The 21,559-nt window shown below is 37.0% G+C and overlaps 1 protein-coding gene and 1 pseudogene across 1 annotated transcript; both read right to left on the bottom strand.

The window, feature by feature from the left end:
* Positions 1-793: 793 nt before the first annotated feature.
* LOC122091325 lies at positions 794-12,619 on the bottom strand (annotated as a pseudogene).
* Positions 12,620-12,823: 204 nt separating this feature from the next.
* Positions 12,824-20,016, bottom strand: LOC122091321 (amidase 1-like). Its single transcript, XM_042661189.1, has 8 exons — positions 19,740-20,016; positions 19,450-19,602; positions 17,174-17,298; positions 16,925-17,050; positions 15,372-15,554; positions 15,124-15,271; positions 14,780-14,948; positions 12,824-13,341 (listed from the first exon to the last, which is right to left on the bottom strand). The coding sequence occupies exons 1-8, from the start codon at positions 19,856-19,858 to the stop codon at positions 13,054-13,056; spliced, it is 1,311 nt and encodes a 436-aa protein (XP_042517123.1). The 5' UTR covers positions 19,859-20,016; the 3' UTR covers positions 12,824-13,053.
* Positions 20,017-21,559: the final 1,543 nt, after the last annotated feature.

Raw genomic sequence — 21,559 nt, 5'->3', positions numbered from 1 at the left:
AAATTTTGCAAAACCTAGACCAAAACCAAACCAAAAGGGTAAGAAACCTAAAACAGTCCAAAATTTTGTATAAGTTTATACGGAAAATCAAACCCAAACTGAACAAAAAATCAAAACCAACCCAATAACAAATCAATACAATAAACCAAAGCCAAACCACATCAAAACCGAAACCAAAACTAAAACTAAAATTTCCTTATTGATTTGGTTTTGATTTCACCATTCTCACACCAAAACCGATTCAAGCTGGACCGAAATAGATCCAAACCAACCATTGACACCCCTAGACTGACGAGAGGATGGAAACTTTAACCTTCATGTGTCCAATTCCTTCCCCTACAACCGCCAAATATCTATCTATATATATATATATATATATATTAGAGTTGTATTAACATGAGGCATGAGAAGATGAAGATATCATCCTTAAAAGGCCTCAAGAGCACAACATGACAAGAAGATATTAGAAGGGCTGACAAACTTCTCCAAACATTTTATCTAATTCTTGCTTCTATGAGCTTAGTTACCATCCCCTCCACTACTTGCCATTATATGCTAACCTCATGACTCATGTATCATGCATGACTCTGATTCATGCATCTAAGATGCTTTCTTCTCTTCATTATAATCTAATCCAAATCAATGGAGTTATAAAATGACAAGTCTGGCTCCACCTGTTTGTAAATAAGTCCATAATCTAGAATATCAGCTATCAATAACATTTGCACACATCCTACCACTTCTATAGTATCATAAGAGTAAGCAATAATAATATTATGAAAATGACATCCCCTCCAGGTTCATGTGTCATGCACTCATTTATTCATAACAGGAGGAAGAACTGGTAATAATCATCATCAACCAAATCCTTAGTATCAATAATCTCCTTTGCTTAGGGAAGTGACAAAGGATTTAAAGTTCCTAGTAAGAAAGGAGCAGATTACGGGGTAGCCACCAAATGCTGCACAATGCCAAATAATACAGTTTCACTCTCTTATCATCCAACCTAAGGCACCTTTTCATATGTACAAAGTCCCTTTCCATGCAGTGGTAAGCAGTTACGCCTCTTCTTTTCTACTCATCAAAGACTTCAGTTAAAACAAAAATCAAGGTCAGGAGAATTAGACAGATCCCAACTAGCAACTCTGGTTGAATTTCAGTCCTGGGTTGCAAATCCCAAAAAACAACCTGCAAGGAGAAGAGAGCAGCATTGCATTATATGGCTGAGGGCTTCCTTATTCACGACATAAATGGATACCGGTTCTGTTTCATTGAACTTTGACCATGGATGTCAAATTATATCCAAGCTAATCCCATTCAAAGTGTGTTTACACAGATCAAACTGTTAGAGAACTGAGGAGTAGGCAGCATACAATTGGGGATATTTGGGTACAATGATTTCAACCAGATGCCATTTGCCCAGGTAAAAATATACAATGGATAATGCATATACTCTTCATTCACCATCATCCAGTCCTCATAAAAAAGATCTAGTGTTTGTTCATGTACATTGGTTCCCTCATTAGTGTTTTTGGTGAATAAATAATTCATTACCAAAGAATGGGAAAAACAGGAACTCCCAAGGAAAGGGATATCATTAGTGTTTTTGCTAATGTCTGATGTGCGGGGATATAATGCAGCTGTGTGTGTTTTGAAATAAACAGTAGCTGCATCATATAAAATTCTTGAGTATACATATAGGTTGTGTGTGCTACTTCACAATATTGTGTATGCCAATATTGTTCAACTGAATCATATATTTTCTTGAGTACACAGATGATTACCTCTACTATTGTTCAACTGTCCATTTTCTGGTGTTATTGTATATATCAATTTACAAAGGAACATATAACGAATATTCTTATATTATATTTTTGACACGTCACGTTGATTTATGTTTATTGCTTCGTTTTTTGATGAATATGTTTAATTGCTTATCTCACATCCTATGCTTTGTTTATTATATTTTGGATTTCTTGTATTAGGTCATTATTAGCATAATAATATCATATTGCATTGATATGGCTTATATATATATATATATATATATATGTATATAGTACACGCAACGCCTAGAGCACCAAGGCGACCCTCCACCGCCTTTGGTCACCTAGGCATCTTTACAACTATGATATAGCCTTAGGAGGAGGAGAGACTAATGCCTACGAGCGATAGAGGCTCACGAGATAAAGGCATCTCTGTATGAAATTTGAGAAGTGAGTATTGCAGTAGTACAACCAATTACATTGATAGGCATCTCTGTATGACATATGAGAAGTGAGTATTTGCAGCAGTAGAACCAATGACATAACTAGAAACTCTTAAAAGGTTTAAACAGAAATTACAACAAAGCCTAAAATAGAAGCCCAACCTAACAAAATATAATCCTTTCTAATATAAATTGCATACATTCACCCCCCCCCCCAAAAAAAAAAGAAAAAAGAAAAAATGCATACATATTTTATAACAATGAATTGTCCCTTATTACGCTCCCTCAAGGTGTTGTAACCAGCTAGAAGCTTGTTTTGAAAGGAGAGAAAATAAGGAGCAGGTACACCCTTCATAAAGAGGCCCAACCCAATTGCTTAGCCCATTAGGTAAAGAGGTCCAACTGGTATTTGAAGGCATCCAAGGTCCCAGAGTTTCCCAATGTGGGATTAATTCCAGCACTCCCCCTCATGTGTTACCCCTCTTTTGGGTGTAGTACACATAAGCATGTGTGGCCCCTCTTTTGGGCGAACATAAGCAGATTATCATTAATGGTTGGCCTGGTGGCTCTTATAACAAGAAACTTGAGAATAAGAGAGTAGTGCAGCAGCAGAACTGATTACATTGCTAGAAACCCTTAAATGGTTTAAATAGAAGTTACAACGAAAGCAGAAATAGAAACCCATATCGATACAACAATGACTTGTCCTTTATTACTGTATTTCTTCTTACAGATGGACTTGCAGCTTACCTTGAATTGTACAAAGATAAAACTTCAGAAACTCATTCTTTGAGCAATTTCAATCTGTTCCTTCAAAGAACCATCAAGTTTCTCAACAAGATTCAACAAAAAACCATCTGCACCATGCTTGGCCAACAGAGACACTGCCACTAGAAGGTTATCATACATTCCCAAAGGTATATTCACCTGAAATTTAGAAGTAATACATGAAATACAACATCTGTTACAAACATGCTCCAATAACTAGGATGATATGCAATCATCTTGAGCTGTTAGATGGCGGGGCTAGGGGACACTACCTGGCAAAACCCAGAAACTCCAGCAATAGACAGAAAGCTGCCTGCTATGGCACGAAAATTATTAAGTGTAACGTTCTCTGTTTGCAACTTCAATGGAGGCCCAGGAACTGTTGGAATAGCAAGTATACCAAATTCCTACAAAATCATTCGGTAAAAGCATAAAGAAAGGCATAATTGGACAGAAGTGAGATCATGATCTTCAATTTTACAGAAGCAAGAACAGTCCAGTTCAAACAAAATTCGCCAAGAATTTCATGTACAATCCAGTGAATTAAGCTGCCGAATCATATCTCAACTTGAGTAATCCACATTGCTCCAGACCAGTAAGTTGGATTGCATACTTCTATTGGGCTGAGTTTAAAAGGTTCATAGCTTTGGACTAAAGAATTTTTTTTTTTTTTTTTTGGGGGGGGGTGGGGGGGGGTGGGGTGGGGCGGTGTTTGAACTCATCACTTGGAGAAAACTGCAGCTCCAGTGAACTTCTCCTGAGAAATTTTTCCTCATTTGCCTTTGGTTAGAATTATTGTTTCTGACTCTCCTCTTAGCAGGTGTTCGGTAGTCTCTATATTTAATTTGTTATTGTCTTTTGTTGTTACCTAAGAAGGGGGAAATTTGGGGGTAAAACCTCCAACTTTTAGATTCTTTTTAATCAAATAACTAGTTCAGAAACAGGTCAGTGATTTCTGTTATTTATACTCTTAAATGGATATTCAGCTAAATTGAATTCCAAAGATACTATTAAGAGATTAGTTATTTAAGACTTCCTTATGAGATCTAAATTACACAAAAGATCAATTCCCAGAAGATGATAATGCCAGCTTGCTTAGCAGGTAAAAGTCATAGTGCCATTCACAGGATGGATTGAATTCCATCTTCATCCACCAACCACAAGTTGCTTCCCACCACGCACCAAAATAAACAAATATGTAAGGATATTAAATTTAGGGAGGAAATTAGCATGATGTGCAGCAAATCTACCATGTGGTAGCTTAGGTGGCACCCAGAAAACACAGGTAGGTATCCCCTACCTCTGATATTCATTTATCAAATTCATTCTAAATGACTGTGCCACGTGGCACGGTAAAATCCTCTTTCTTGGATATTGATTGTGGGCCATATGATTGAAATGGGATCAAAGGTTCAATATGAAAACACTATGAGGGTTAACCCTATCCATCCGAAGGTCTTGATTGGCCACATCATCACTCCATGTGGCTCTGATTGAGCCAGCCATCCCACTAAGCTTATAACGATTGCGGTCCTTTCTCTTTGTGGGATAACCACACTGAGAAATAAATTAAAAAATCAAATGCAAATTTTAGTTTAAAGATTGGATGAACAGTGTAGACAAACATGACCTATTTAGCTAATTAAATAACATATAGACCCAAAAAAAAAATTATTAATTAAACAAAACGAAAATGAAGTGAGTTAACCAGAAGCATTAGAAAATTAATCAAGGAAAATGAGTATGAGCATTCATGGGTGCCTGTGGAGAGAGAGAGAGAGAGAGAGAGAGGGAGTACCTCAAGCAGGTCAGTAAGAGCTGCACGGAGTTCATTCCTAACCTTATGAAAAATGTCAATGTTTTCACTTGTTGCCATAAGGCATTCCTGTACCCGTTCTGATATGAATGGACCAAAATCAGGTTTAACTGAACCTATCCATTCTTCATGGTTAATTTTGAACTCATACCTACACATACAACATGAAAATTGCATTATAAAGAAATCAATATTTATTCTTTTTTTTTTTTTTTTTTTTTTTTTCTGGTTGGTGGGGGGGAAGAAAACCTTACTTTTCAAGAGTCAACAAACAGTATTACAGTTCTGTTCAGGATACATACCTCTGAAGCACCCTTAGAGCTCTTGAACTGGCAACTAATGATGGTATATTATACCCCAGTTAATCATTGCCTTCACCCATAAAATGCTTCAAACTTGGAACTTTATCCTTGATGTAATCACCAAGTTTTGTATGCCTAATAATTTGACCTAAAATAGAGAGAGGATAAAGTAATACATCATTCAATTAAAAATCGCATTGAGATGAATGCAGGCAGAACCATTGTAATGGACTACATACCTGATCAAGAATTTACCTCCAAACAACTTTTCAATAGACTTAAGAAGAACCTGGGTCACCCGATCACTGGGAATGCTCAGAAGTTGGAAACAGTCATCTGCAAAAATAATGTGACTTGGTTGTACAGGTTCCACACTAGGCAACTGCAGTAGCACACGCCCTACTTGATTCAAGATCACAGGATCCCTTGCAAACCACCCTGGATGACAAATGTGTCAACAAATAGATTTTCAGGAATAAGGTTCCAAGAGAAATAGTTAACCACTAAACCACAACACACCCTCTCTGCTACAAGCAGACTTCCATCCAAGTGTGGTACAATTAGAGAAACAAGCCAAATATTTTCCCTACCTTGTTTAAAGGGCATATCTCCATTACACAGCACCAAAGAGAGAGCTCCTCTACATGCTCCACCCTTTTTGAGCTACATGGAGTGGCTCCATTGGAAAGACCAACCATTTGGATGGGAAGGCCCAATGTTGAATTAGGCATATGTCAAGTTTCAGCCCCCATCTGCAATAAATGACCAATCATGATAGGACATTTACACTCGTATTCTTTACACTAACATTCTCAGAGGTAAACTTAAGTTTCCCGAATTTTCAACGAAATATTTAAGCTTCACATCTCCACATGGGAAAAAGGATTCCTTTGAAACTTGCCAGACTGACTGATGAAGAACTGGACAACACATCCACAAATTTTTATCCCAAAAAGAGCTACTACGTGGCAGATACTAGGCCAATCGACAGAAGCATCTCTGGACAGGCTATCCAGTCAAACTACGCCCTTATTTTAATATAATGTATCATTCAGGCTATTAACAATAAGCAAAGAAAATGTATTATTAGCTTCTTGGGTGTCCATTGGTTTTTCTTTTGTATACCAATCATTCACTCTGAAGACAGGACAGCACACTAGATATCTCATGAACTTGCATCTCAGAAGTCAGAATGAGTGCCCCCACTCAATGGTTACACCCATTCCATTTTGGCTCTCAAACTGCTTGGAACTTGACTTATGAAATGTCGCTAGTTAGTTATTCTCTATAGATCTACTAATCATCAAAAAAAAAAAAAAACTCTGCAAATAGATACCATACTATGATGGGAGGGCAATGTACAACCAGATTGCAGTGTCGAAGTTGCAGCTCGTAGGTGCCTCAGTTGCACATTGTACTTCCACAAGTTTAGTTGTATAACTTATTCTTCTTTCATAAGTTTAAGTTGTATAATTTTTTGTATTATGGTATCACTGGGTACAGAACTTTGTGAATGGATATAAGCAGAAGTACGTTTTCTGTGATACAAAAATCTAGTAGGATGCATAGTACTCACAGATCAATCAAAACTGTTAGCATTGAACCAGGAAATTTGTCATCGAACACAGAATTTGAATAACTGAACAAAATTACTTGGGTCAGGGCTGGCTTGAGATGAGGTGAGAATTGAAGTTACATAGTAAAGATTATTTAACAACATAAGGATTAGACAAATCTTAGCCATGCTTTAAGATAGTGTGAACGATTTTCTTAAAAATAAAAATAAAAATTGAATATCAGTACTAGCAACTTACCAACTGTATCAAAGCTTTGTGCCAAAGGAATAACTCCACTAGTAAGAACAATTGCATGTGAAGGCTGCAACCTATAAATTCCACAGAATGCTGCAGGGGGCTCTTACGCTTCCTCCAGTGTCAGTTCCTGATAGGAAAATGCCAACAGAAGCATTTGCATGAGTCCCTCCACTACACCTAATTATGACAATTTCAAAAAAATTAAAGACCATATATCAGAGGGAGTGAAAGTCTCACACCTAAGGAGAAATCTACAAGCTTCGCTGCCACTGCGACAGAAGATCCACTTGAAGATCCCCCCGGTATCCGATCTGGGGGCCTGGGGCACATGGATTAATGGGTGTACCAAAGTGTATGTTTTCTCCAAATTCAAATACTTAGGAACATCATAAAAACTCTAAAATATGTGACATAAAAATTCAAACAGCTCTAAATGAAGAATAATTTTGGGAATCTACACCATTTAGATATACCCAACAAGACATCAAGTGCATGCTCCTAATCATATGAGAGCTGAAAATCATAGTATAGGATGCCCACAATTTTATTTACTGTGAAGAATCAAAGTAAAGTAACCAAATCAGCTTGTAAGAAAACAAACTAGCAAAGTTCAAGTACGGGCCCTACTCCCTAATCCTAGGTGGTGACTCCAAACAAATCTACATTTATTAAACCTTGGATTTGATTCCCCTCCTAAAGATGGTCTTCCCACCCGAATGACAAAGGCAACCAGCGGGGGATAATCAAGGAGACAAGGCGCGGACCAGAAAAACCAGAGCTGTCCTCATAGGAGGTGAGGGTCTATTCATTACGACTACTATTAGACTCAGCATGAGTTTGGAGTGGTCGATTGGATGAGACAGTAGAACATGCCTGTCATACATGAAAAAAGTGATGAGTCAAACACTTGTAATCTATACTCCAGATTGTACAGTGTAATTATGATACCAAAAAAAAAAAAAAAAAGATAGCTCAAAGTCATACCCATATTAGTTGAATCTAACAAATGTAACAACTCAACTCAACTCAACTCAGCCTTATCGTAGCAAAATGGGGTCAACTACTTTTTCTCCAATCAGCTCTATTAAAAGCCAAACTTGTTACTAGTTCTAAGCTATCATGTCTTTCCTTGGCACTTCTTCTAAAATCATTTTAGGCCTACAATTGGCTCTTTTAGTTCCTTCAATCTGAATCAAATCACACTTCCGCACTAGATCACTCAAAGGCCTTTATTGGACATGTCCATGCCACCTCAAACGACTTTCTTGCAACGTATCATGTATCAGAGTCACTCCTAAATTATTATTCCTTGTTTCATCTTTACGAATTTTACCACTAATCCATCTCAACATCCTCATTTCTGCTACATCAAGTTTAATTATATGTTGTTTTTCATTGCCTAACATTCGGCTCCATACATCATTGCCGGTCCTATAACTGTCCTATAAAATTTCCTTTGAGTTTTAAATGATTAAATTGATCACACAACATTCCAAATGCATACCTCCACTTCTAATTTTTCGTGCTGCATCATCCTCTATTTCTCCTTATTTATTTATGATTGAACTTATGTACCAAAAAATTTCACTTTGCATATCTCCCTATCATCAAATATCACTAACTCAATTTCAGTCCTATTGTTATTGACATTACATATCTCTCTCTCTCTCTCTCTATATATATATATATATATATATATTTTCTATTTTTGTTCTACTTATCTTAAAATCATTTGATTCCAAGGCTGATCTCCATAATTCCAACTTGACATTTATCCCTGATTTTTTTTCATCAACCAAAACAACAACGTCAGCAAAATGCATAGGAAGGGATTTGATCCAATATATCTCTAGTCAACTTGTCTATGGTTAGAGCAAATAAATATGGACTTAGAGCTGACCCTTAGTATAATCTAATTGTAATTGATAATTCACTACCTTGCCCCCACCTCACGATTCTTACACTAGTCACTATGCAATCATACATATCTTTAACTATGTCCACATATTTACTCGAAACATTTCTAAATCAATAAAGACGATATGGAGATTCTTCTTACATTCTTTAAATCTTTCCATTAGTCTCCTAAGCAAATAAATAGCTTCTAGTGTTGATCTTATTGCCATAAAACTAAATTCATTATCTGAAATATTAGTTTCTTGTCTCGAGTAGGTTTCAATTACTCACTCCCCTAATTCCATGGTATAGATCATAAGTTTTATTCCTCTATAGTTGTTACAACATTGAATATCATATTTATTTTTATAAGTCAGAACTACAATGCTCCCCTTCCATTCACCTGGCATTTATCTAGTGCTCATAATCTTATTACATAACTTTGTCAACCAAGTTATTCCACGAACTCCTAAGCACTTCCACACAACTATTGGAGTACCATCTTGACCTACTGCTTCAATTATTTTCATCTTCTCTAAAGCTTCATATACTTTAGACATCCTAATTTTCCATATATATCTAAGACTTGTGGTTTCTTGATGGTTATTGCATCCTTCTAAAACACTATAACTTATATTGTTTTCATTTAGTAAGTTGTAGAAATAATTTTTCCATCTCTTTTTAATATTTCATCATATGTTAATACTTTATCATCTTAATCTTATACACATCTAATATGGTTGAAATTCCCTTTTTCCTTTCCCTCATTTTAGCTAATTCATATAAATATGTTTCCCCTTCCTCTGTGCTCAACTGCTCTAGAGATCCTCATATTCTTAGTCTTTGTTTTTTCTACTATCGTCTTTTTTTAGCTTTATTTCTAACAAATTTATACCTTTTAAATCTTCTTCATCCTCATGTCATTTGCCAAGTAATTTAAACTAGATTTCTTAGCTTTAATGGCTGCTTGAACTTTCATCGTTCCACCACCAAGATACCCTATTATAAAGGTTGTTTTCTTAGTCCTTGCTTTTCCTTAATGGCTGACTGTTACTGACACATGCACCCGGGGGTAATTAGAGGATATGGCAAGTGGGTACCCTATCGACGACAAGACTTCTAAGTGGTGGAAATGGAACCAGATGAACCAAATATTCAGCTAGATAGGAGTAAAAAATCCAATGGAACATTAAATGTTGTATTCCTAATAGTCTATAACCAACCTGCAGGCCATTTCATCCATGACAGTTTAGCCAACAGATGTGGCACTAGCGTTCAAGAGAGCTAAAACAGCGGGAGCCGTAGAAACGGCAGGCAAGTGGGTCCTGGCCAAATCCGGATTACCATTTCCAGTCACGTATCCTTCAACATCAAATCTGTTCCCACCAACCCAAAATCTCAAGAAGCAGTTCACAAATTGCAAATGAATAGACAAAGAGGGAGAAGAGTAACAGAAAAAAGTATTCAAAAAGAAAGTAAGAGAAAGAATAATGACATGTCTTTAATGGCGAAAGTGAGGCCGCTCAGTGGGAGTTGTTGAATAGAATCAGTCGGTGGAGGATGTAATACGAATTTCTCCACGAAAGCTCCGAAATCTGACTCTACCGCCGCCATCTCTAGTACGCAATTCAGCTCTCTCTCTCACTCTCTCTCTCTCTCTCTCCCCGTGAGTAGTCAGTCGCGAGAGTATTTGGCCTCCTTGATCTTTGTTCCATGAATTTGTCTTGAGCAATTTGGTTAGTCCCCATGAGATCAATGAAGGGACCCACAAAAGGAGAAAGGAGACGATGATTGAGGACTCTCTTCACTTGTGGGCCCTATTTCTGAAGCGGACTGACTAGGTTTTATCGTCCATAACTCGTGCTCGCGCCTAGGCGGGGCCGGGACCGGGACCGGGACCCTGGTTGATCTTTATTGGCTGTGACCACAGGGAGAGGGAAAGGGATATGGATAGGGATATGGATATGGCGGGGCGGGGCATATGGTGAATTGGCATTATATGCTAATCTCATGACTCGTGCCATTAGTCACGACTCATAATTCATGTATCTGAGATGCTTTCTTTTCCCAGTTAGTCTAATCCAATTCAATAGAATAAAACTAAAAAGAAAAAAAAGAAAAAAAAAAAGGGGCAAATCTGGCTCCACTTGTTTGTATGCAAGTCCTTGATCAGGAATATCAGCTATGAGTAACATTTGGCCACATCACACCATTTCTTTAGTATCATAAGATCAGACGATATATAAGCAATAATATTATAAATTTCACATTCCCTCCAGGTTCATGTGTGTCATGCACCCATTCATTCATGATAGCAGAAGTGACAGGATATAAAATTCCTACTAAGAATGTCGAAGATTACTGGTTAGCCACCAAATGCTGCACAATGCCACACAGTAAATACAGTTGTTTTAGTCTCCATATCAACAATGCACAACTCTATTTGAATTTCAGCCATGAGTTCCAAATCCCCACAAAAGAAAAAAAGAACCAAAAGGAGAAGAGAGCAACACTGCATCTTATGGCAAAGGGCTTCCTCATTCATGAGATAAAGGGACACCAGTACTGTTTCATTGAACCTTTGAATATGGATGTCAAATCTATACCCAGGCTAATCCCATACAAGGCGTGTTTACACAAATCAAACTGTTAAGAGACCTGAGAAGTAGGCAGCATGCATTTGCGAAGATTTTGGATACAATGATTTCAACCAAAGGCCATCGTTCCTTCATTAGTTACATCAAGAGTACCAAGACCCAAAGACTGCAAATAAACTTCAAGAGTTAAGACCTGCAGCAAGGAACAGTTCTAGCTCATTTACAAAGCATTGTCGTTTCCGTTAAGAACCGTTTTGCAGCATCAGATACCAAAGCATTGAACACTTCCCAGTGTTCTCACTCTTGTTCAGATGTACATTTAGAAAGTTCATGTTCATTTCTGCAATATAATGTATGAAAAATATTGATCCCAGATAATATTTTGCATATTCCAAAATAAAATGCTACATTGGATGGTTAAACAATAAAAACCAACAGACAAGCTCTCTATATTACAATTCTGTTTAGAAAAAACTTCCCATAACATGTTGAAATTTACTGTTCCATGAAAGATTCAAACACACCAGTATGTGATGCAGAAGATTCTCTACATCCACCACCTATATAGAAACAATCAAGCTGACTTAGTCATTTCCAACTGCATTACCATAAACAGCCTAAACAGGTAGTCTGAATTTTTTGAGTTATAAAGAGCAAACCTAGTCTATTAATATAATGTAAATGAGGAAAAAATGGAATGAGTGGGAGAAGCCATCTCATGGGGTCACATATCAGGATCTCTTGCTTCAAAAGATCAACTTGGTGCTGATAATTATGCATCATGGAGTACAATTAGGAAAAAGGTTCTGGGTTGCAAAAGCATGGGATGTCCATGAAGGCTAGCTTTTGTATTCAATGGTTTGCTCATTAGAATTATCAAACAACTTGATTGAGGTGATTAAGAAATGTCTTCCATCAGTGACGCAACCCCACCACATGGCTGACATGGACATATGAGGGTGGGACGATGGGACGTGGATCCAGTCCCCCACACTCATCACAGATCAAATTTCGGCTTGAAACAAGTGTAGAAACTGCTTAAAATTGAAACTGATATTAAAGTTACAAGACCGCCATGTCACAATAAAGCAATCTAATTGACATGGGAGTCTAGTTAAAACATAGCACTCACTTTTCTTGAAATATGTTCCCACTAGTTTAATTTCTGCTACAAATCCATAGGTTAAAATTCCCAACGGTTCTTAATCTTATTAACTAGGAAGAGGAACCCTACATACCGAAAAACCAGAAAGAAAAATGGAACCTGGACATAAACAAGACAAAAAGTCTGAAGCAGTCGCACCTGCATCAAGTAATAGGATCCAAAATAATAAAAATTATTATAAAATAAAATAAGGAAAGCAGGTTATCATTAATGGTTGCCTGATGGCTCTTATACCATGAAATTTGAAAAGAGAGTATTGCAGCAGCAGAACCAATTACATTGCTTAGAAACCCTTAAATGGTTTAAATAAAAGTTACAACGAAAACGTATATAGTAACCCAGCCTGAAATAGAAACATGGTCTAACACAATATTGTCCTTCGTAAACTAAATCCATACATATCGGTACAACAATGAATTGTCCCTTATTACTGTCTTTCTTCTTACAGATGGACTAGCAGCTTACCTTGAATTGTCCAAAGAGACTTCATAAACTTATTCTTTGAGCAATATCAATCTGTTCCTTCAAAGAACCATCAAGTTTCTCAACAAGATTCAACAAAAAACCATCTGCACCATGCTTGGCCAACAGAGACACTGCCACCGGAAGGTTATCATACATTCCCAAGGGTATATTCACCTGGCAAAACCCAGAGACTCCAGCGATACATAGCAAGCTGGCTGCTCTAGCACGAAAATTATCAAGTGTAACATTCTCTGTTTGCAACTTGAATGGAGGCCCAGGAACGGTAGGAATAGCAAGTATACCAAATTCCTACAAAATCATTCGGTAAAAGCATAAAGATAGGCATAATTGTACAGAAGTGAGATCATGACCGTCAGTTTTACAGCAGCAGGTACAGTCCAATTCAAAAAAAATTCACCAAGAACTTCATGTACAATCCTGTGAATTAAGCTGCAGAGTTGTGACTCAACTCGAGGAATCGACATTCCTCCAATCCCAGTAAGTTGGATTGATACATCTATTGGGCTGAGTTTGAAAGGTTTCAAAGCTTTGGACTACAGTTTGTTTTGTTTTGTTTTGGTTTTTTTTTTTCATCACTAAACTGCAGCCCCAAAGAACTTTTTTCTTTTTTTGGAGAAATTTTCCCTCATTTTCCTTTTGTTAGAATTCTTGTTTCTGACTCTCCTCTTAGTAGGTGTCAGTAGTCTCTCTCTCTAATTTGTTGTTGTCATTGCTGCTACCCAAGAAGAGGGGAATTTGGTCATAAAAGCTCGAACGTTTAGAATTTTCATCAATTAACTAGTTCAGAAAAAGGGCAATAATTTATGTTATTTATATTTCTAAATGGATATATTTGAATAAATTGAATCCCAAAGATACTGTTAAGAGATTAGTTATTTAAGACTTCCTTCTGAGATTTAAATTACACAAATATCAAACCCAGAAGAAGTGATGACAATGCCAACTTGCTTAGCTGGTAAAAGTCATAGTGCTATTCACAGGAAGTTGGATTGAATTACATCTCCATCCACCAACTTGCGAACTTAGTCAACTTACAACACAAGTTGCTTCTTCACCCCCCCCCCCAAACCAAAATATACAAATATTAGATAATAAATTTAGGGAAGGCGTTAGCATGATGTGTAGCACATCTACCACGTGGTAATTTAGGTGGCACCCCGAACACACAGGCAGGTAGCCCCCACCTTTGATATTCATGTATCAAATTCAGTCCAAATGACTGCCAAGTGACATGGTAAAAATGTAAAATCCTCTTTCTTGGATATTTCAATCTCGAATTTCAATCATGTGGGCCATATGATTGACATGGGATCGAAGGTTCAATCTGAAACCACTACGAGGGGAACCCTACCCATCTGAAGGTCTTGATTGTCCACATCATCACTCCATGTGGCTCAGATTGAGCCAGCCATCCTGCTAAGCCTACGAAGGTTGTGGTCCTTTTTCTTTGGAGGATAACTACACTGAGAAATAAATTAAGAAAATCAAAAGCAAATTTTAGTTTAAAGATTGGATAAACAGTGTAAACAAACATTATCTATTCAGTTAATGAAATAACATATAGACCCAAGGAAAATTAATCAATTAAACATAACAAAAACAAAGTGAAAAGTTAACCAGAAACATTAGAAAAATTCTCAGGGAGTTTGTATTTTCACAGGAATTGAGTGTGGGACTGCATGGGTCTATGTGTAGAGAGAGAGAGCAAGAGATTGAGAGAAAGTACCTCAAGCAGGTCAGTGAGAGCAGCACGGAGTTCATTCCTAACCTTATGAACTATGTCAGTGTTTTCACTTGTTGCCATAAGGGATTCCTGTATCCGTTCTGATATGAATGGAGCTAAATCAGGTTTAACTGAACTGATCCATTCTCCATGGTTAAGTTTGAACTCATACCTACACTTACAACATGATAATTGCATTATAGAGAAATCAATATATTTTTTATTTATTTTTATTATTAAAGGGGGTGAGGGTAGGGTGAGGTGGGGTGGGTGGGAGGGGAAGAAAACTCTATCTTTACAATGCAAGAGACCACAAACAATATTACAGTTCTGTTCAGGATACATGCCTCTGAAGCAACCTCATAGCTCTTGAAATGGCAACTAAAGATGGTACATTGTACTCTAGTTGAGCATTGTCTTCACCCATAAAATGCTTCAAACTTGGAACCTTATCCTTAATGTAATCACCAAGATTTGTATGCCTAATGATTTGACCTAAAATAGAAAGAATACATCATTCAATTAAAAATCCAGTTGAGATGAATTCAGGCAGAACCATTGTCAAGGACTACATACCACATGATCAAGAATTTACCTCCAAACAACTTTTCAATAGACTTAAGAAGAACCTGGGTCACACGATCACTGGGAATGCTCAGAAGTTGGAAACAGTCATCTGCAACAATAATGTGACTTGGTTGTACAGGTTTCACATTAGGTAGTTGCAGTAGTGCACGCCCTACTTGATTCAAGATCACAGGATCCCTTGCAAACCATCCTGGATGACAAATGTGTAACAAATAGAGTTGCAGGAAAAAGGTCCCAAGAAAAATAGTAAAACCACTAAACCACAATACACCCTCTCTGCTACAAGCAGACTTCCATCCAAGTTTAACATCAAACTGCAAGTATGGTTATATTAGAGAAACAAACCAAATATTTTCCCTACCTTATTTAAAGGATATATCTCAATTATACAGCATCAGAGAGAGAGAGAGAGAGAAAGAGAGTTCCTCTATATGCTCCACTCTTTTTGAGACAAATGGAGTGGCACCTTTGGAGAGACCAACCGTTGGATGGGAAGGCCCAACGTTGAATTTGGCTTATGTCAAGTTTCAGCCCCCATATGCACTATATTACCTATCATGATAGAACATTTACATTTGTATTCTCAGAGGTAAACTTTCGTTGCCCAAAATTGAATATCCAACAAATTTCTTAAGTTTCAAATATCCACTGATTGATGAAGAACTGGACAACACATCTATAAATTTTGATCCCAAAAAGAGCTGCTACGTGGCAGATATTAGGCAATTTGACAGAAGCTTCTCTGGACATGCAATCAAGTAAAACTGTGTCCTTGTTTTAACGTAAGGGATCATTCAGGCCATTAACAGTGAGCAGAGAAAATGCATTATTAGCTTCTTGAGTGTGCCCTTGGTTTCTCTTTTGTATCCCAAACATTCACTCTATAGACAGGACAGCAAAACTTGCATCCAAGCAGTCAGAGCAAGTGAAACCACTCAATTGTTCTACCCATTCCATTTTGGCTCTCAAACTGCTTGGAACTTGGCTTATGAAATGTCCCTATTTAGTTCTTCTCTATAGATCCACTAATCATAGAAAAAATGCTGGAAATACCATACTGCCATACTATGATCGGAGGGCAATGTATAAACAGACTGCAGTCTTGAAGTTGCAACTCATAGGTGCCTTCAAGTTGTATAACTTCTTCTTCTTATGATAAGTTTAAGTTGAACAATTTTTGGTGCTATGGTATCACTGGGTACAGAACCTTGTGAATGAATTATAAGCAGAGGTATGTTTTCAGTGACATAAAAATCTATAGAATGCATAGTTTTCACAGATCAATCAAAACTTTTAACATTGAACCAGGAAATTTGTCATGGAATGGTGAACACAGAATTTTATTAACTGAGCAAAATTACTTGGGTCAAGTCTTGCTAGAGTTGAGGTGAGAATTGAAATCCAGAACAGGTGGAGAATCTCAAGCCTCGTGGCCTCAAAGTTTCATAGTAAATATTTTTAAATAAAAGAAGGATTAGACAAACCTAGCCATGCTTCAAGATAGTGTGATGGATTTTCTTAAAAAAAAAAAAATATTGAATATCAGTACTAGTAATTTACCAACTGTATCAAAGCTCTGTGAATTAGGAATAACACCACTAGTAGGAACAAGATCATGTGAAGGCCGAAACCCATAAATTCCACAGAATGCAGCAGGGGCTCTTACACTTCCTCCAGTGTCAGTGCCTGTTAGGAAAATGCCAACAGCCAACAGAAGCATTTGCATGAGTCCCCCCACTACACCTAAAGATGACCATTTTGAAAAAGAAAATAAAGGCATCATATCTCAGAGGAGTGAAAGTCTCACACCTATGGAGAAATCTACAAGCTTCGCTGCCACTGCTACAGCAGATCCACTGGAAGATCCTCCAGGTATCCGATCTGGGGCACATGGATTAATGGGTGTTCCATAGTGTATGTTTTCTCCAAATAGACTGCCATCAAATACTTAGGAACATCATAAGAAACTATAAAATATTTGACATTAAAATTCAAACAGCTCTAAATGAAGAATAATTTTGGGAATCTACACCATTTAGGTATCCCTGACAAGACATCAAGTACATGTTCCTAATCATATGACAGCTGAAAATCATAGTGAAGAATGCCCACAATTTTATTTACTGTGAAGAATCAAGCAACTAAATCAGCTTGTAAGAAAACAAATTAGCAAAGTTTGGGGGGCTGGATCATTATGACTGCTATTAGACTCAGCATGACTTGGTGTAGTTCACTGAATGAGCCAGTAGAACATGCATATCATACATGAAATAAGCGATAAGTCAAGTACTTGTAATCTATATCCCAGATTGTACAGTGTAATTATGGTACCCAAAATACACATAGATAGCTCAAAGTCGTACCCATTTTAGTTGTTTCTAACACATGCAACAACTCAACTCAAACTTATCCCAACAAAATGGGGTCGGCTACATGGATCCTTTTTCTTCAATCAACTCTATTAAAAGCCATACTTGTTACTAGTCCTAGGCTATGCATGTCTTTCCTCACCATTTCTTCTAAAGTCGTTTTAGGCCTAAACCTGTCTCTTATAGCTCCTCCAATCTGAACCAAATCACCTCTCCGTACTAGAGCATTCAAAGGCCTCTGTTGCACATGTGCATGCCACCTCAAAGGACTTTCTCGCAACTTATTATATATCCGAGATACTCCTAAATCAGCTATAATTTGATCATTCCTTATTTTATCCTTTCTAATTTTATCACACATCCATCTCAACATCCTCATTTCAGCATATAGCAAGGGATTTGATTTGGAGTGTCTCTAGTCAACTCGTCTTTGATTAGTGCAAACAAGTATGGGCTTAAAGCTGATCCTTGATATAATCCAATTGTAATTGAGAATTCACTACCCTGCCCTCCTCCACAGTTCTTATACTAGTCACTAAACCATTATACATATATTTAACTATGTCCACATATTTACTCGAAACACTTATCTTCTCTAATACTTGCTCTCTAGGGACTCTATCATAAGATTTTTCTTTATCAACAAAGACCATTTGGAGATCTTTCTTACATTCTCTTTATCTTTACATTAGTCTCTTAAGTAATTAAATAGCTTATGTTGTTGATCTTCTTGGCATAAAACCAAATTTGTTATCCATAATATTGGTTTCTTGTCTCGGGTGGGTTTCAATTACTCTCTCCCATAATTTCATAGTCCGACTCATAAGTTTTATCCCTCTATAGTTATTACAACATTGAATATCAACTTCATTCTTATAAATCAAAACCACAATGCTTCTCCTCTTTTCACCTGGCATTTTCTTGTGCTATAAATCTTATTAAACAACCTTATTAGCCAAGTTATTCCACATATTCCTAAGCTCTTCCACAGCACTATTGGAATACCATATGGATCTATTGTTTTACTTATTTCAATATTATTTAAAGCTTCCTTTACTTTAGACACTTTAAATTTTCGTATATATCTAAGACTTCTTGTTTCCTGATGGTTATTTGCAACCTTTCAAAACACCATTACCTGTATTGATTTTATTTAGCAAGTTGTAGAAATAGCTTTCCATTTCTCTTTAATATTTTGATTACTTGTCGTAGTTTATCATCTTCATTTTATATGCATCTAAAATTGTTGAAATTCTATTCTTCTTTCCTCTCAATTTAGATAATTTACAGATATCTGTTTTCCCTTCCTTTATGCTCAGATTGTTATAGAGATCCTCATATTTCTTAGTCTTTGCTTTTTCTACTATCTTCTTAGCTTCATTTCTACCAACTCTATACCCTTCTAATTCCTTTTCATCCTTAGTCCTTTGCCAAGTTTTAAAACTAGATTTCTTATCCTTAATGGTTGCTTGAACTTCATCATTCCACCACCAAGATGAAAGTCTTTTCTTAGTCCTTGTTTTTCCTTAATGGCTGGCTGTTTCTGATACAAGAACCAGGGAGTAATTAAAGGTTATGGCAAGTGGGTACCTTATCCATGACACAGAGACTAAGGGGTGGAAATGGAACCAGATGAACCAAATATTCAGCTAGGGAAGAGTAAAAAATATAAAATGGAACATCAAATTCTCTTTTCATAAAGAGTTTATAACCAACCTGCAGGCCAATTCATCCAAAACAGTTTTGCCAACAGATGTGGCACCAGCATTCAAGAGAGCTAAAACAGTAGGAGCCGTTGAAACGGCAGGCAAGTGGGTCTTGGCCCAATCCGGATTACCATTTCCAGTCACGTGTCCTTCAATATCAAATCTGTTCCCACAAACCTAAAATTTCATAATTCCAAATGAACCGACAAAAAGGGAGAAAAGTAACAGAAAAAGTACTTCAAATGTAGAACAAAAAGGAAAGTAGTCCAAAATAAGTAAAAGCAGGGAGAAAAGAATGACATGTCTTTGATGGCGAAAGTGAGGCCGTTCAGTGGAAGTTGTTGAGTAGAAGCAGTCTGTGGAGGTTGTAGTACGAGTTTCTCCACGAAAGCTCCGAAATCCGACTCTACCGCTGCCATCGCTAGTACCCAATTCAACTCTCTTTCTCTCTCTCTTCAGTGATCAGTCGCGAGATTATTTGCTGTGAAGACGAATGGGAGGAATTACAGAGTACAGAGTTGAGATATTTTCTTGGAGCCTTTCTTCAATGGAGGCTACTGGTTCTGAGTTTTTATAACTGATTTAGCAGAGTTGATCTTTATTCCATGAATTTGTCTCGAGCAATTTGGTTTGTCCCCCATTTAGATCAATGAAGGGACCCACAAAAGGAGTGGATAAAGGGGAAGGAGACTAAGACTAAGACCATTCGTCTCTTCTCTCCTCCCTTGTGGGCCCCTATTTCTTGACCAATCACATCGCATGGAAAAAAGGTCAAGGACAAACTTCCAGTGACATAGGATATCTGAAACGGACTAGGTTTTATCGTCCACAATTCGTGCTCGCGTCACTGACGAGAGGATGGAAAACCTGATCCTTCCTGCGTCAAGGAGTCACCTAGGCATCTAGGCGGATTATCTAGGCTAAGGCGACAACACGCCTAACTTAAAACAGACTTAAAACAGGAAAGGCGATGATCGCCTTGGTCACCTGAGCATTGCCTTGGACGCCTTGGTTCAACCTTAGCGTATAGTTTTTATTTTTTTATTTTTTTATTTTTTTATTATTTTTTTATTTTTTTATATTACATTATATAGATTCTGTTTCTTACCCTATTATTTGTTTTTTTTTTAATTCGAAAAGAAAAACTAAAAGTATAAATTAGTAAGTGAGTTCATCCCAATTACAAATAGAGGATTTGCAGATTACAGCTTACCTGGCTGCATTCCTAAGGACATACATAGGGTAGTCAGTTGATTGCTTAATTACAAAAATAGGAGAGAACGTTCCTCCAATTCGAACCTTCGGGTTTATAGTGGCCCACGATCACATCAAAAAATTGTTAGGGTTCATAAGCAAATCAAAATGAGGCACATTGCACCACAGTTCCTGAATAGTCCATCCTGCCCGTTTTACTTCCGCCAATCCGTTTAAGATCCCCTCTGTGGCCGCTTCAAAAGCCTCTCTTGTCAACAAATCATTAGCACAGAAGAATAAGCATTGTTTATTAAAAAATATTGTCACTGCCCACCCTGATAGATGATTAATAGACACCGCTGTGGTTACAAGGATGATTTTATTGGAATTTAACACATCCACAGAGGGGGGATAGTGATTCTGTGGTTGTGTGAGGTCATCATTAGTGGTGGTGAGAGGATTGTCCAAGCGGCTTGTACAGGAATATAATGCAGCTCTATGTATTTTGAAATGAACATTAACGGGATCATATAAAAATTCTTGAATATATAGATTATATACGGTATTATTGTGTATGTTATTATTGTTCAGCTGCATCATATAAATTCTTGAGGATGTAGATGATTACCTCTAATATTGTTCAACTACCTATTTTCTGGTGTTATTTTGTATGACAATTTACAAAGAAACATGCAATGAATATGCTTATATTATTTTTGTTATGCTTTTTGTTAATTATGTTTATTGCTTTGTTTTTTATGAATATGATTATATCATATCGTATTCATTTATTGTAGGTTATCTTTCTCACATTGGGTCATTATTAACATAATAATATCATATTGCATTGATGTGGCTTTTTATGTTGATATTAACATAATGGGAACAACATCTTGTCACCAAAGTGGCAAACTAAGAAGTTGTAA

Source organism: Macadamia integrifolia, chromosome 10 (assembly GCF_013358625.1).
Source record: "Macadamia integrifolia cultivar HAES 741 chromosome 10, SCU_Mint_v3, whole genome shotgun sequence".
NCBI classification, from domain to species: Eukaryota; Viridiplantae; Streptophyta; class Magnoliopsida; order Proteales; family Proteaceae; genus Macadamia; species Macadamia integrifolia.
Note: the sequence above shows the minus strand (reverse complement) of the source record. Positions and strands in the feature narration are given on the sequence as shown.

Coding starts and splice junctions, on each gene's coding strand:
- LOC122091321 (XM_042661189.1), bottom strand. CDS start 19,858: ATGGCAGCGGTAGAGTCGGATTTCGGAGCTTTCGTGGAGAAACTCGTA. Junction 17,299..19,449: donor TTGGATGAATTGGCCTGCAG/GTTGGTTATAAA, acceptor ATTTGATGGCAG/TCTATTTGGAGAAAACATAC. Junction 13,342..14,779: donor CTCTCACTGACCTGCTTGAG/GTACTTTCTCTC, acceptor ATGATTTTGTAG/GAATTTGGTATACTTGCTAT.